The 18196-nt window shown below is 35.7% G+C and overlaps 1 protein-coding gene across 2 annotated transcripts; it reads left to right on the top strand.

Moving 5' to 3' along the window:
* The first annotated feature begins 1369 nt into the window (after positions 1-1369).
* Positions 1370-17027, top strand: LOC129003121 (cationic amino acid transporter 4-like). 2 transcript variants are annotated; one of them, XM_054431359.1, is made up of 11 exons: positions 1370-1451; positions 3579-3733; positions 3940-4188; positions 4579-4746; positions 5364-5486; positions 6204-6371; positions 6773-7023; positions 10831-11046; positions 11488-11719; positions 12153-12314; positions 12728-17027. In XM_054431359.1, the coding sequence occupies exons 2-11, from the start codon at positions 3586-3588 to the stop codon at positions 12913-12915; spliced, it is 1905 nt and encodes a 634-aa protein (XP_054287334.1). In that variant the 5' UTR covers positions 1370-1451; positions 3579-3585; the 3' UTR covers positions 12916-17027. The 2 variants fall into 2 exon arrangements, with proteins under 2 accessions (XP_054287334.1, XP_054287332.1); XM_054431357.1 differs by having other exon boundaries at positions 1390-1451; positions 3582-3733.
* Positions 17028-18196: the final 1169 nt, after the last annotated feature.

Genomic DNA, 18196 nt, shown 5'->3' with positions numbered 1-18196 from the left:
GCCTCAAACTCCTGGGTAATCCCCGGTTAGCTCCTCCCACTCTGCCCCCTATCCCCACCTAAAAGACGAGCAAGTGGTAAGTCGGTCGGGTCGATTGACGACAAGTAGGTTTCTCGTATATAATAATTTAGTTTTACAGGCCGATCAACTGGAATGACGATGAAATAACTTGTCGACGTACTGGTTTTCAGTATTTATCTATTTAATTAAAAAAGACGGTCTAGTGGCCAGACGACCAAGTATCTTGTCGGTCTACTGGTAGGCTCCCAATGATAATACCTGTAGAGAATAAGAATGTAAATACATGAAGAATACTATGAGAATAAGAATACATATTTTCGCTTGAGCGAGCAAATTTGATAAGCATAATAAAACTTTAAGATGAAAAACAGCCATTGACTTTGACTATAAAATAGAGTAGTAGAGTTTTAGCCGGTTTGGCTAAAACAATTTTAAAAATAAGGTTGTCGTTATGTAGACTATGTTACGCGTGGTTGACTAGAGTGTTGAACATATTTACTCTTGCACAGTACATTATTCAGAATATTATTAGTATGATCCCGCCCCCATTATAATAACATTGAATGCACAGCTCTTTTCCCAAGCCCATATTCACAAATTTAAACAGTACACTACTCTAATCCCAATGTAACTGCTATATCCAAAAGATGGTAAATTTATTTTCCTATTCGCAAATATCTACCTGAGCGAAGAGCGTGTCAAACAGACAGTATATATCCGTAAGCCAAACACCTAACAACCACATTAATTAAATGAAATTACTTGATGAGAAACTCCCGGGAAAAAGTATCAGTTTTCTGATAAGCCCTCTCCCTAAGGGCACGCTCATTAGTTAAAGAGTGTTGTATTTGTTATAAATATGCGCCAGCTGATACGTTTGTTTTGTTAATTTGCTTAGTTATTTAACTAATCAGATTAACAAAACTTATACGTATCATATTATGTTTAAATTTTATTAGTTAGTTACACATTTTTTTACTTTGACGTGTTTGATGTTACTATCATCATCATTCTAACATCAGCATTTTGTAACATTAGCAACGATCTCACTTGGAACTATTGACCTTCATATTTGAAGACGAGCTTCACAACCACTCGGTTACCAAGACGATTATTAGTATAATTAGTATGGTTGAATCAACTTTTTCATCTACCGACCACTTGTCTACCAATATAACTTAACGTTCAACATTTACTTAATACAAATTTGTAATTTTACTTAGTTAAAAGAAGTGGATTAGATATTCCAGGAGGATACTCTGGATATTGTCAATACAATTACCTCATTGTCATTATCCATATGGGTGCTATTTTTAGCACCGGCTGTCTGATCGATCATCCTTTCCCGCGCAAACTCCGGCGGTTCCATTGACAGTCACCATTCCTGGCGGGTGATAAAACATCTTATCACTGAGATAATCTACTAACAGGTGAGTATTCATATTATATCCTAGGACATAAGGTCATTTTCTGGTCCTGAACAGGAAACAAGTATGAAAAGGTTGAAGTTTTGACCGAAACGGATTTCTGAAAACCATTAAGGATTACCATATGGTGGCTAGTAGTGTAAGGAAAAGGTTGTTGGATTTTTGTGCGTTTGTATGCTTTAAGTGTTTATTCCATAAGGTTTGGGACAAGAAAATAATATTGGTTAATGCTTTAGTTGAAATATAGGAACAAAGAATATATAATTTTTTTGGCAATTGGTAGACTACGCAAGATCAATTAAATTCAGTGGAAGTTTTTGGATATCACTTTTAAGTATACTGTATTTGTAATTAAAGAAAATCTATACATTTGGAGCAACAAAAATTAATATTTTATTTATTTATTTTAAATATCGGTACTTAAACACCTACTTACTTTTTACAGTTGATATTAAGGACGGCGAAATTTAGTTAGGCCTTTGGTTTTATATTGAAAATTTTAAACAAATGAAGATGGGTTAGCGTAACATTTACATCAGTTTCGTTACTAAAACCATTTTACGTTTTAATAAAACATTTCCACCGTCTTTTTTTCTATAGTAAGGAAACCAGCAAATTGAGGTTTTATTTAATTGTTAATGGGAGTACGATTGTGTATGTTTTGTATGATTTTTTAATCCTAAATTAATATTTAACCGTTTTGTGGTGTAACACGATATTCACTTATTTATAATCTTTTTTAGCATTATTAGTACCAATACTTTTAAATGCAATTTTAATTGTTAATTCCCGTACATTAGTGTTGGCTATGTTTTATGTCAAACTAAACACGTGATCAATAATTAGCCTAATATGTGATATTAAACATAATTTTGTATGTTTAAATCTTAAAAATGCATTTTTGAGGTACAAATATACGTTTGTACAATAGGTAAGAACAATGCAATCATTGCAACTGCAATACATCCAGAATCTTTTAAGTATCTGTATTTAAATTTACGTATGCGATGTAAAATACTTTAATATCGTACCACCACTTAGTAAAAAATCTCGACAAATTATTACATTACTGTACCTAACCCCAGATCCCATGCGACGAGACATTGCTAAGTTGATGTTTTCATCACCTAATAAAAAAAAATAAACTTTGAAGCAATTACTAAATTTTGATTTATTACTAAACGTATTGCTGAAGGCGTTTGCGATTGATTTTACATCGTTCAACCATTGATTATATATCTCCCTTAAGATATATAATCAATGGTCCAACAATTACATCAAAGCGTTACCTGCTTTAATAGCCCTGTCAGACGACTTGTCAGTATGGTACAACTGGTACAAGTTGGCTGTTCTTTATGACCTATGCTACAAGTTGTTTCTTTTTCTTCGTTCTTGAACATAAAATTTCAATTCCATTGTTGCATTTCCGGAACGGTTTGACCAAGTCTAAATTTAGACTAAGTCATGCATTTATCTTGGTCGTTTATCAGATTTTTACTGGCATTTTCTCTATATTTGCCTTGTTGCTTTTAACTGCCGTGTAAAATAGAGGATAAACCATAGACTATGGATAAACGAAGGGTTTTTTATTTGGATCCCAACACAAACTGTATTTACCGAAGGAATGTTCCCTGTTTCCCTGCAGCACAGTTGCTTTCCTGAACTGTGAATAAATAGTATTTTTCAAAAGCTCCTTAAAGGGGGAGGTGTCACAATTAGACTATCTTAACATTCTGATAGTGAGCTTAGTAATATTTTTTTATAAAATTACTTGATGAATGTATTAATTAACACAGACAACATGTGGAATGCTACAAACGTTGTTCTCCCATCACATCATCACAAAATCGGACAAAGGAGCCTTTTGTACTACAACCATCTGCTAGACCACCTAAGAAAATAACTCCTTATATCACATAACATCTAACTGGTAAAAAGAAAGGGAATTTGTAATGGACCAACAATATAAAAAACTTCAAGACACCCTTTGAACAATTTTTCTGACATGTGTATAGTGTATGTTTCTCAAATTTTGTGTATGGAATAAATTTATTTTCAATTAGTTACATCATATTTTTACCGTTTGACAATATAACAATTTTTAATACCGGTATTTGGTTATTTCAATAGCAGCAAGATGCCAGGGGCCAGGCACAAGATTCTGGGCCATGTTTTCTCAGGCTTCTGCACAAAAATGAACAGAACTAAACAGCTCAGTTCTGCCGATGACAACATGGAAACTCCGTTGAAACGTTGTCTGAACACTTTCGACATCACTCTGTTGGGTAAGTATTAGTCTAACCATTGGTCCTCATTGGTCCGTTACTCGTGTTGTAAAGTAGTAAAACAACAATACTGTTAAGTAAGTAAACAATGCTGTTAAATGAATCGTTTCGTCGTAGGTGAACAAAATACCAGATGCATGTTGAGAACTGGCTATGTTCTGACTGATATGTCTTACTGTCTTAATATGACATTATGTTGTTTACAGGTATTGGGCACATGGTGGGAGCTGGCATCTATGTCTTGACCGGCACAGTTGCCAGAGATCTGGCAGGTCCTGGCATTATCTTGTCTTTTATCCTGGCTGGCATGACATCCATGCTCGCAGCCCTGTGCTATGCAGAGTTTGGAACACGAGTGCCAAAGGCTGGTTCAGCTTACATCTACACTTACGTCAGCGTTGGAGAGTTCTGGGCCTTTGTCATCGGATGGAATATCATTCTTGAACACATGATTGGTAAGCGATATACAAACAAAATCATAATAAAAAACTAGATGTTAATACATTAGTGTATGGTAATTATTGATTAGCGCAAATGCTATTATTTTTACTCTACGTGTGTTTCTGCACATCTGAGGATTTGTGTTATGCTTAACATTGTCTAAACTCACTTTTACTAACCAAACAATCAGTATATATGAAATAATGTTTATTCCTCCAAAAAATACTCAGGGAAATAAAGTATACATACTCAATACCAACCATAATTACCAGTAACCATGGTACAGCTTCGAACCATCAAAAACCAGCAACCTTCAGATCAACAATTTAAGACCAAGGCCCTCTAGCAAAAAGAGCATAGAGTAATATTCCAGACAACTAATCTTGTTACTCTGTGTCCTTTAGGAGCTGCCTCTGTGGCCCGAGCTTGGAGTGGATACATAGACTCCATCCTAGGAGGTGTTATCAGCAACTACACCATTGAGACTGTAGGAGAACTCCACGAACAACTGCTCGGCCGCTACCCGGACTTCCTTGCCTTTGCCGTTTGTATCTCTTACACTTGCATCCTAGGTGAGTGATTCCTATGTATGTACAATTGTGTGGAAAAAGTTGTGCAATTGTTATTTGCTTTAGAGGTTCAAACAATCAATTTAGGGATAATAAACAATACAAATTGTGCGGTTTCTGACAATCTGAGTGTGTTATCAAGTGAAGAAAATAACTGTAGAAACTACAAGGATGAGAATTTACTGAAAAATAACAAAACTGACAAATACACACACTTTTTCATATGTAGTGGAACTATGGACATGAAAAGTGTTGAGAAGCTAGATGCGAGGTATGGTAAAGTAACATGTAGGTGTTGAAGTGGGAAATATTTTGTTGTCAAAAACAAAGATTTTAGAACCCCCTTATCATTTGATATGGATCAGCTGAAGTCAATTCTTCTCAAAATATTTAACGCTTTTACTGAAAAGTGTCAAAGCCTCGCTGTAACAAAACTCCACTAACGTAAAACTAATAAATAACATGTGCTTAAGATTTTCAACAGAACTAGTCTTTTCTAATTATTTAAATCAATGATTTACAAGTCCTAATTTGTTCTTGTTCACATGTTATCTCAAAAACACTACACTTAAATGTTTGTTTCCTAAATCCCAATAAAGCAAATACAATGTTATTTTTAGCTATTGGGGTAAAGGGATCAGCTCTTGTCAACAGTCTTCTCACCCTCGTCAACCTAGCTGTCATGACACTAGTCATCGCAGTGGGCTTCACCTACGCAAACATCGACAACTGGACTCTAGATCGTAAGTTACACCTGATCTAGCGCAGTAGCGTGATAGAGTGGTCCTAATATTATTACAAATTAATGATATCTAAGTGGTAATGCTACAATACTCTAGTATGAAGGTTGAAGTATATGTAAAACGGTTTCTGGCTAGAGCCTTACATCCTAATAACACTTTCTATTCATGCTATTTTATAAAGAAGTTATCTGGCATGCCAACTTTTAATAACTTCATTAACTTCATCATACCCTGAGTGTGTTCTTCTTCGGCTCTAACATTATTTTAGCCACACCATTTTTTTCACCTCTTATTTGGGATGTGAAACAGTCTCTGTGAATCACACAGGATAAAACACCTTTTACCAGGAAACTATTGTTGAATCTCCCTTAGTAATTTTGGAAGGGACTGGAATTAGGTCAGTTAATTTGAATGTACAAAGATAATAGAAAAACAGATGTATGTGAAGATTAAACTAATCAGGGTACATTTAAAAACAGAGATGAATGGAGCATGTATGATAAAGTTCTGTAACCAACTATGGTCAAAGTTCATATACTTTAGCTTCAATAGCTCAATGAACGATAGTTGTCTGGTTTTGAACAATTCAAAAGAATATTGTATGCAATTGGTGATTGAAAGGTGACACTTGATCATTTTACCGTTCACCATTCTTTACCCTACTTTTGTCATGGTTATCAAACAACTGTAATTTAACCGCAAATGTTGTATTTTTAGAGGGAGGTTTCCTACCCTACGGACTCTCAGGGGTGGTGGCCGGTGCTGCAACGTGTTTCTACGCATTCGTTGGTTTTGACAGCATCGCTACTTCCGGAGAAGAGGCTCGAGACCCAGCTTTTTCCATTCCTATAGCAACCATCACCTCTATGACTCTAGTCTGCATAGGTACGTGGAGTGGTTGATATCTGACTTGAGGCAACATAAGAGTTGAAGTAGAGCGCTCCTCTCAATGCTTCTTCTCCTACAGAGGCAATATTGTGTTCGGCACAACGTCGAGCAGTATAATAGTACACAAAATCAGTATTTGATATTTAAAAACTTATTGCAGACATTTTTTGCATGTAATAGTCACAGGACTATTCCACAAGGTCCAGGGTTTCATTCCTGTCAAACAGTGATGGATTTTATTTAAGTGATAATGTTCCGACCCTCTAGGCTTAGCCTGGAGTAATGTGACGATTCCTGGCTAGAGCCTATAGCGTCCGACTTGATGGTAGGACACAAAAAAAATACTAAGCTGTTTTCAAGGCAAATTCCATTCTTGTGACAAACATTTTTCTGTGAAGGCTACATCTTGGTGGGTGCTGCTCTCACGCTGATGGTCCCCTACGATCAGATCAGCCCTACGGCCGCCCTGCCTGAGGCGTTCACTACTCTCAACCTACCCTGGGTGCGTTACGCCGTCACGCTGGGAGCGTTGTGTGGCATGACTACTACACTGCTCGGCTCACTCTTCGCCTTGCCTAGATGCATGTACGCCATGGCTGCTGACGGGCTTATCTTCTCCTTCCTCGGAAAAGTCAATAAAACCACTCAGGTTAGTAATCAGAGCTTGTAATTGTACTTTAATGTCAGCAATAACACTAAAATAAATTGTAATAATTAGAAAGATTAATTTCTTACTTGAATCCTGCGTACTGCTTTTGACTATTAATACAACTTCAGTATCTAATAGTCAATGGTACTGCTAGCCAAAGAGCATCCTGGACTTAGAGGAGAATGGGTTAGATTCCCAGCTTATACAGAAACATTTAGGGGATTTCGAGTTTTGCACTTTCACTTGTAAAGTGTTAGTGCTGCCAGGATCAAAATAGCAATCTTCTGATTTCTAGAGCCCTTTGCTCCGCTACAGATTCTATGATTTGAACTGAGGAGTTATCACTGGATAAGGCTCATAGTTTTTTCTTCAAGGTTCTTTCAAATTATTCTGCTACTTATTATATTTGTGTAAAAGACCTTCACTGACTACTGCTGGTCATCAACCTAAATATAAATAAGTTGGTTCTTGTTTGACACACATCTCCTAACCCATCATCCACACAGGCCCGCTGTTTTCATGCTTTTGCAATTGGTTCAACATTTGAAGCATATTGTCATACTGTCTCAAAATGAATGATGAATGAAAATTATCAACAAGACAGAGATTATCAAATTTTGCAGGTGCTTGGTCATCATAATCTCACATTAAAATATGCACCACTATATTGAAACATAATCATAATGATCAAACTGATGACACTTTTGATCAAGAAATTGTTTTCTTCAAAAAAACAGTATTATAAAAGAAAAATTGGTAGTTCTGACAATGTTAATAAGGCAACTTGGAAGATTGTGAACTCTGAAGTAGGAGCCAAAACTATTAATAATCATAATATAAACCTAGTAGTAAATAATGATGTATGTTCTGACCCTTCCCTGGTCTGTGGCCAATTCATAAATTATTTTGCAGATATTGTAAAAGAAACTGAAACTTTCAATAATATAAATACATTCCAAAAAAATGTTGATGACACACTGCATCCTGTACTTCCTTTAGATAAAAGGAGCTTTAAATTTAGCTTTGTTGATGAGAGCGACATTGATAAAATTATTAAAAGTCTAAACAATTCCTATAGTGCTGGCTACGATGGTATTCCTGTGGTTCTTTTTAAAAAAGCGAAATCAGTCCTACTTAAACCAATAACTCATCTCATTAACTCATCTTTGATATCAGGAATTTTCCCTAACAAACTCAAAATAACAAAATTAAAACCGCTATTCAAAAAAGGAAACAGACAAACAGTATCAAACTATAGACCGATTGCTTTGCTGCCTTCAATTTCAAAAATCTATGAAAAGGTTGTTTATAACCAACTGGTATGCTTCTTTGAAAATAATGGTACATTTGATGACTGCCAACATGGATTCCGAATAGTGATGTACGATACGTATCGTATCGTATCGGAATATCGCGATACGCGAGGGACGATACGATATCTCGATACGATATTTGAAAAACGATACGTATCGTATCGCCTAAAACGATATTTGAACTTATATCGGCACATAGAGCGATACGATTCATGTCAAAACGATATTTTTAAGCTTTTTTTGCACAGGCCGAGCAAACTGCAAAATCTGTACTCTGTGGATGTGTAGTTTGAAATAGGAGTTTGTGTCGTCTATAATTTTTGGTTTTTACTTGATAATGTACCAGTCCCATCCCAGTCCAGTCTCCTCCAGTCCATTTCACTAGCGTTCTATCTAGCGTCTATATTTTTGGTTTTTACTTGATAATGTACCAGTGCACGGCCGCCTACGCGGCCGTGTCCCATCCCAGTCCAGTCTGCAGTCCATTTCCATTCCACTAGCGTTCTATCTAGCCTAGCAGAGCAGTGCAGTGTGTGGGAACTGTCAACTGTCTGTGGCAATTGCATTACATTAATGTATATGCAATCCTAAAATGCTATATGGGAAGGAAAGGGAAACAGGTCCAAGACGTAGGGAGTTGTGAAGGAAGTAGTAAAGGCGAGCAGTGTGGAGTAGTGTGGGAATGGATTAATGTATCTGAAATACTAAACTTAAGACTGTTTAGTGTTTTCAAAGCAAACTAATGATTTTCCCTGAGCAAAGCTCGGTCCCCAGGTACTTAATAAATTTGCCGTTTCTAGGTTAGGTAGGGGAGGGGGGAGGAAACGATACGATACGTATCGTTTTTCGATATTTTTGACGATACGATTCGCGTATCGCGATACAGACGCCCGATTCGATACGGCGATACGATATTTTTTTCCGATACGTATCGTATCGCTGTATCGCGATACGCGTCCGCATCGCCCATCACTAATTCCGAAGTGGCAGATCTGTCATAACAGCTGCCACAGCTTTCATTGAATCCATCGTTGATAGCTTAGAGAGTAAATCTAAAGTGGTAGGGTTGTTCATGGACCTCAGTAAAGCTTTTGATTCAATTTCTCATGAGTTGTTGCTTTAAAAGCTCAGTAGTAGTGGACTAAATAGTACTGCTTTGAACTGGTTCAAGTCATATCTTTTTGATAGGAAACAATACGTAGAACTGAGTCACTGTAATAACAAAAATTATAAAATTTCTTACAATTCTCGTACTCGGGAAGTAAAATATGGGGTGCCCCAAGGATCGATCCTAGGCCCTCTTTTATTCATCTTTTATTTGAGAAATTTTCCTCAACTCAGTGATTTTAGCAAGCTTTGCCTATATGCTGATGATGCAAATTTAAAAATAGCCGCAGGAACCTATGCTGAACTTGAAGCCAAGGCCAATTCTGATATATTATTACTTAACAGTTTTTTTAATTCGAATAATTTGCGTTTGAACACAGATAAAACTAATTTTATGTGTTTCCAAGCAGGAAAAACTAAACCGCAAAATCTGCCAAAAATTGTAGTTAATAACAACATAATTCAAAATAAAGACCACATTAAATTCTTGGGATTAGAAATTGATGAAAATTTGAAGTGGAATCATCATATTGATCAGTTACTTTCTAAAATTTCATCTGGCCTTTATGCGCTAACAAGATTAAAACCCCTATGTGAAAAGGAAACTTTAAAAATTATATATTTTTCGTACATACATTCAATCATATCATTTGGAGTTTCACTTTATGGTGCAGCAAAAAAGAAAAAATTAAAATCAATTCTAAAAAAGCAAAAGAAAGCTATTAGAATTTTGTGCAATTTAAAACGCAGAACTTCAGTCAAAGAATATTTTAAAACTGAGAATATTATGACTGTTTATGGAATGTATGTCTATGAAACAGTATTATCAGTAAAGGACAGATTTAATGAATTACAACTTATTGGAGACTATCACAATTACTTCACTAGAAATCGAGAAAACCTGGCCACAAGCTCACATACTCTGCAACTTTTTACGAAGACACCTAAATATGCCGGTTCCAAATTTTATAATAAACTTCCTAAAGAAATCAAATTAGAAACTTCCAAAAATAAATTTAAATCAAAATTGAAAAAGTTTCTTATTAACAAGGCTATGTACTCCTTTGAAGAGTTTTAGTTCTTTAAGTTATTAATTGCTCTGTTTCATATCAATTGAAACTTTTGGTTTTAAAATAATTTTATCTATATTTTTAATTTTTATATTTTCATGTAGGCCTATAAACTTTCATATTGCACTGCTTGTTTTAATTTATTTGATCTGAAAAGCTATTAATATTGATGGTATGTTATTATGCCATGCATGATAATGATTAGTATTTTAGTTAGTTAGTTTTATTAAATTACTCTTGACGCCATTCCTGTATCTATGTATTGTACTTTAATGAATAAAGTTATATGAAATGAAATGAAATGAAATGAAATGCAGGTTCCGATCATCAACCTCGCAGTGTCGGGTATAAGCAGTGCTTTGATCGCGCTGTTCTTTGACTTGGAGAAGCTGGTGGAGTTTATGTCCATCGGTACACTGTTGGCCTACACCATCGTCAGCGCATCTGTCATCATACTGAGGTACAGGCCCGAGGTCACTCCGCTGCTCAGGGAAGACAGCTCCCTTAGCGAGGTCGGGACTCCGTCATCCGGGGTAAATCATCTCTTCATTGTTTTTAGAGGTGGTTAGTTTACATTGGAGCACTTCAAGTAACGACTGAGTGTACCAATTGAACTGTGTACCTTACATGATATTTGATCTCTTGTAAATTTAATCTACAGGAAAAGACAGTCAGTTTGAATTTGACAAAAGTGGAAGAGCGGTTATGAGAAAGGCCAGCCAAGTAATGTCCTTGTAATATTAAGGTATATCCTTAAATAACCCTATGATGGCTTCAATACAAATGGAAGATTCTCTGAAAAAATATCCTATTACTTAAGTCCAAAATTAGATTATACTTCAAAACTACATATATTATGCATGTAGACTTTCATGTACCACAAATGGATGGAAGTATTAGCGTACCAACACGAATAAACATTACAGATACTAAATGATTTACACTAACATCCAAAATTTACAATGACTTACCAGGTGATAGAGTTTGGCGTTGGTCCGGCAGGCCGGTTGAGAACCGGTTACTCGTGGCTAGAGCCGGTCGTCGGCCGGTGTGAGCCGGGTGCGGCAGTCAGCGCTTGCGTCTTCATCTTCAGCTGTTTCTGCGCTGCTTTGTGTCTCCATCTTCACTGGACCAATCAGCAACAGCAGCTCAACTCTTGGTGGACGGTGCTGATCACTGTGTTCTTCATATTTGTCCTCGTTGCTTGTGAGTAGCAGTGAAATAACCAGAAATATAAAGAGTTAATTACAAAACAGCTGCTATGATTCCACAGTTCTGTGTTATTGACTGAGTCACAGACCAGCTTAGTCAGTTTTCTCAAAGAGAAAATAGTTTAATGAGCCCCACAAAGTGTGTTGCCTCTCTCTTAGTGTTTCAATCTGCTTGATAGTTGATGGGGAAATAAAAATACCATGGATTACACTGATTAGTGAGTAGGCCTTTCTGTTTGAAATGATTAAAAACTCTGTGTATAATTAGAAAGCAGTATTTTTAGCAGGATACTCTGTTAATGGCTCAATCAAATTATTTCATATTCATAAAACTGGCTACAGCTTAAGCTTGAGTATCCAATCCAAGTTTCTAGTCGAAGCGTGAACTTTCAAAAAATCCTTCATTCTTCTAACTGAAATTCTTTCAGGTATCGTCATCATCCACGCTCATGAGCAGAACAAGAACGGTCTCGGCTTCGCAGTTCCCCTGGTCCCCTTAATCCCTGCGATCAGCATCCTCTCCAACATTCAACTGATGGTGCATCTCAACACTCTGACATGGCTCAGGTTCATGATCTGGATGGCGTTTGGTAAGTTCCGTTTGGTTCAACTTTAAGTATACAAGGGTTGTTTGTAAATTAAGGTTGAGCATCGTGGCAGCCAAGTTAGCTAGCTCACACTCACTAAGTCATGTCCCACATTTTCTACATCCAAACACTTCTACATAGACATCTGTCAACTGGCAACAGTAATATACAGGGTTAAACTGCCTTCTTAAAGAAAACTATTCACAGAATGTAATTCAACCTTGGTGGGAGTATCAATTTTCATTCACTATATATGTTTTTGAATACTCTGATATGACTAATCGCCCCTAGAAAACCCGCTTGAATGGAACTTAAGTAAGGAACACGAAGTCGGTCTCCGATTCAAACTAGCTCAGTTGGATACTGAACATCTTGACTTCTTTTTATGAATATAATGTATAACTTGATATTCACAGGTCTCTTAGTCTACTTTTTATACGGGATTCATCACAGCAAGGAGAACGACACTGCTACTTCATACTCCGTTCTGCTCGGCTCCGGGGAGGCAGGAAAAATCCGTTGGGGCTCCATTGGAGCAGCTAAGCGGAGGTCGGTAGCTGAGGACACCAAACCTATCGTAGACGAGGAGGAGCTGCCCCAATAAATGTCTTGGTCTTGGAAAACCACAACTCAAAAGTAAACCTCAGTTCACCAGTGATGGGAATTTGGAAGTCAGAATATTTGAATTTTAAGTTCTCTAGTGAAATATGCTTAAATTTCACACCCTTCCGAAGAGATGAGTTAAGGGAATTCACTTAAGTTATTCAACTTACAATTAACTTATATAGTAATTTGGCCGAGAGCCTTGACAGGTTTGGAGTAATCTGACTTAGATTATTGATGAATTTCAATGGTATAGTTCTTTTTTACAACAAAACATAGTTGTTGTAGATCATGAAGTAGATACAGTATAACCTTGATAACAAGTCATATGACTTGTAATCAAACTTGGCATCTTATCAAGGTTTGCAAAGAAACGTGATCAGGGGTAATACCAAATCAAGGGCATTTGAAAATAGCACTTGTAATCAGGGGTTTCTTGCTATTGAGGTTCCATTGTAGTTAATCAGATGAAACCAGCATTGCGATTAACATTCGTAGTTTAGTTAGGCTAAAATCTATGAGGCAAAGGCGTTAGTTAAAATGTCTCTCTACTTTATTTGCTGGACGTTGATCTTTCAGTACTGGTTTTACAAACGTTTTCCAAACTATTTTGTCAAGATAATCACTTTTGAATCACACCACTATGAAGTGGATGTGAAATCAAGTTCTAAGATAGAATATGCATGTTTTGACAAAATGTGTCGATTTGAAGGATTCTTGTTATTTCCTTCAAATCAAACATATATTTGCAAATGAAATTACGATCTCTGAAAAACCATTACTTGACACAGAATTTTGTCAGTTGGTAGACCATCTCAACAGATTGCACCACATTTTTTGGCTTCAAATTTTTACATTTAATGGGAAGTCATTACTGTGAACAGTCAATGGTATAACTCACTCGGAATGTAAAGCAAAGGAGTAAGACGAGATTTAATGGTTAAGCGGAACATATGTCTCACACCGGTATGTCTGAAAGCCGTCTGGTTCAAATCCTGTCAATCACCAAATGCTTCTAGCTGTGTAATATCACGACTCAATGGCTCAAACCCAGCTTTATGAGTAGGTCAAGCTATCTAGAAAATAAACAGTATGGGCCTCTCAGATAGAGAAATACATTTCTTATTGGAAAAATCCCTAATCTGGGAAATGTTTGATATTTTTTTATAGAAATAAGTCAATTAATAGGCTACTAAATTATACCTCGTCCTTCACTTGGGTAACATTTGTACATAACGTATCAAACGCCAATGCATTTTATTGGAATGTATATTTGGAAGTTATACAGGGTGTGGAAAGAAAACCGATCCATTTTCTGCAGCGCACTGTTCAGCAACAGGTCGTCTGAAAGTGGTGGGGGTAGGCTCGTTGGAAAGCCTACACGATTATTATCTGTAGTCATAGAGCAGTGGTCACCTGAGCAACATGTGTTAGTTATCGAGTCAATTTAACTTTACTTTTTTTAAACGACTAAATAACAAACACACGTTGCTCAGGTGACCACTGCTCTATGACTACAGATAATAGAGATAATAGCATTGTGTAGGCTTTCCAACCCCCACCAACCTCAGACGACCTGTCGTTGAACAGTGCGCTGCAGAAAATAGATCGGTTATTTTTCCGCACCCTGTATTAAGGAAAGTCTAGTTAAAACAAAATACTTAAGCAACATTGTCTAGTGCAAATGAAAAAGGTTTGTGTAAAGTGTCAAACAAAACTGTAAAAATTTAAATAGGAATGAGTATAAAGTTTCCAGCACTGGTAACTTAGAATGTAGAGTGCAGTGCAAGTAGGTTAGTTGTACAAATCTGTAACCATATACTTAGAACATTTTTTTAGGCATTGACTTAAACCAGAATACAATAAATTTAAACCGGGAGGGAGGATAAAAAGTGGCTAATATAAGTTCTTCATACGGCAAACATCTATTACAAATTCAATCATGAAAATAGACTTCCTTGAAAGAACCCCAGTAAAATATTTTATAGGGTCTCAAGTTTTTAATATGTAAGGATAAAGTTAAAGTTATGGTGGAATACGGAAAGAAACGTTAATCATTGATAATTATTGGTAACAGTGAAACATGTCCTTACATTTAAGGTTGAGTCGTTTAAATATCCTGGCTTTATACTGAATATTTATTTGTATAGATTATAAATTTATTTCTGTAAAATTGATGTAGGCCTATAACAGTGTGTGATAGTTACCACTTTAATTCAATAGCAAAAAATATAGTAATAATTATTAAAGTTACCACACATCATGTTAACAGTAAACAATTATATATGTGTTTTTTAGTGTTTAATCTTTGCTAATTTTATTTAAATATGTTGTGTTACACAGTAAGTTAATTTTTAAGAATTTATTTAGATACAAGAATCGAAGAATCTATTTTTTTTTTACTTTGCCGTTAACCCATTTAGAAGCATATAACACATGTATGACACTGACAGAAGAGATGAAGATTGTAGACTGGGAAGAGTTTTAAAGGGAAACACTACAGGAAGACGACCCCGGGGAAGACCTAAGCAGAGGTGGTGGAAGCAAGTGCAAGAAGATTTGGAGAGAATTGGGGCAACGGAGGATGATGCGAAAGACCGGTTGACTTGGCGAGGATTTGTTGGTGCGGCCAAATATCACCTCCGATATAAATGGCCCTGGGAGTAAGAGTAAGAGTAACACATGTATGAATATAAGAGCAAGTCATTTTGGACATACAACATAAAACAGAATATTTTTAATTGAATAATACAATTTCTGTGAGTTGTATTTTTTATTGTTTAATTTTAATTGTAATGAATCTTAGTTTCTTCTTCAAGAATCTTGTTAAACGGTATGGTTGAGAGCACCGACTGATCAAATGACATTAACATTCATACAGGCTTCCTTTTGGTAAATTATAGCCCAACTTGTATCGCAAACTGAAAAATTAATGATAACGGTTACATATCATCAACAGGTACTATTGATGGATTTTTTGTACTAGCATAAATGGAATGATTTTATAAAAAATGTTATCCTACGATAGACAAAGAGAACCAATGACATATTTTATATTTAATTCACAGTTCACTCCCAAATAATGAATAGAATTATGAATTTCATAATTGAATAATTTTGCCTATCATAAATTGGTCTAAAAAAAATAAACAAAACTACTCAAATAACTCAATCTTGGTTGTAAAAAACTGAAATGTTTAACAAATATTGGTGTCAATCTACTCCTGAAGTATCTTTATATGAATGAACACATCTAGCTCAAATAAGTCTTTACTGACCTTTCTTCAATTGGACATGTTGGTTTTTACAGTTATCAACAGAAACTATTGAATTATTTAATTTTAACTTAATTATTTGTTACAGTATTTAATTAAGATATTGGTGTTATTGCTAATTAGTAATAGTAATGTAAATATTGGTGTCTATTTTCAGAAGTACCAGAACTGCATTTACATATAATTTACTGCCGTAGTTGTTACGTATTTTATAAAACGTAAACTAAAAAGTTTAATGTTGATATAAGTTGCACCAGTTTGTGCCGTTTATGTTGATAAGTTATTTTCAAACTGGATTTTGTAATCAGGAAGGAATGCTTTTAACTTATACTTTTAAGATAATACTATCAGCAGTGAAGTAATGACAAAGTATTACCACAAAATAAAAATGTTTGGTTTTGTTCCTCTAGATACAATAAGGTGTTATTAAAATAAAGTTGTTATGTTATTTTATTAGATTTAATATATTCAGGTTATGTATCCGTAAAATATCAAAGACATTGTTAAAAATTTTTAACTCTACTATAAATGATTCCAAAAAGGCTGTAAACTATTAAATATATTTTATAGTTAGCTAGGAAATCTAAATGTACACTGATTAAGCTTTAAATGTTAGCCTCCAGGCCTAATAATACAATAGTATATTTTTTAAGACATTAATTTTCAAGTAGCAACAGTTGTTTACGGACAAAGCTATGTTGTTTTGTTAGTCTTAGTTGATTAGGCCTACCTTTATAATTTTTAGAATATGGATTTAGATTATACCTACGTGTTACACTGCACAATTAATCTAGTGCACAAATATTGAATATAAAATGAACCAAAGATATTATTTTAGATGGAAATAAAAAAAATATTTCTTACACAGTGTTTTCCTAAAAAGTAACCTAGAAAACTTTCCTTAATCGAAAACCTCTTGGTAGTTGTTTACACGGTCCTCTGATAAGTTTTCACACACAGGATTTTGCACACACATGTGGCCAGCCTGTACTGTAGGATTCGTACAAAGCTGACTATTTAATTAATTATAAACCTCCTCTACTCTGTTGGACACAGACCTGGAATTGTTCATCAAAGTACCTACTTCAATCAGATACCATGAGACTTCAATGGTTTGAATGGTTTAACAACTATGTTGAACCATGTTTTAATGGTCACTATTACTGCAACCATTATAGAAAATAATATATACAGAACTTTAAATCGTCCGCAGACGGATGCGAAAATAAATCGCTGCCCATGTTATCAGATGGGACCGTTCACATCGCCCATTGAAACGTAGCGTCCATCCGCGGATACAGAAATTTGTCCGTAGACGATTTGGCGGAATCGCTCTGGGAGCGATTTTTCTAAAACGTCCGCGGACGATCACGCCCTTGCGCATGCGCAGACTGAGCTCCAAACCACGTGTAGCTCTCAGCGAGGCATGTGTCACTCGCATCACAGTGTTTAGTAGTTTGTGTTTACAGTCATAGTGTTCATCTAGTTGTTGTTTTGTGTCCTCCCTTGTTTGTTTGTTAAAGCTAAATTAATTGAGGCCGTCCGTGCCTAACCAGTTATCTGGGATACAACTATAGAAATTTATAGGGATCAACAAGAGAAAGATAAAGCTTGGTTGGAAATTGCGACTACACTCCAAAGAGATAGTAAGTATCCTAACCAATAACCATGTAGGCTATATTTATACGAATTACTGTACAGTAAATCATTATTACAATGATTTGTAGGGTATTAGTAGCCTATACACGTTACTAGTACGGAAAGTAAGTGTTTACCGGACGAGTGTGGTTTACCCACACTCACTTTCTCCCCGTTTTCTCCTTTTTGATAATGAGTAGGCTACAAAAGTACAACCTCGTCGTCACTATCATCACTACTTGAATCAAGCCACGGAACAGAGAATCCGGGTTGACACCATGGGACAGAAGGCTCAGACATTTTGCACACCTCCACTGAGTTGTAAGAGGAAGTATGTTTAATCTATGATTGTAGTAGGAATGGCCAACT

Source organism: Macrosteles quadrilineatus, unplaced genomic scaffold (genome assembly GCF_028750875.1).
Source record: "Macrosteles quadrilineatus isolate MER2022 unplaced genomic scaffold, UCM_ALF_1.0 Scaffold_9__3_contigs__length_116548681, whole genome shotgun sequence".
Classification (NCBI taxonomy): domain Eukaryota; kingdom Metazoa; phylum Arthropoda; class Insecta; order Hemiptera; family Cicadellidae; genus Macrosteles; species Macrosteles quadrilineatus.
This window is presented reverse-complemented; position numbering and strand designations above follow the sequence as displayed.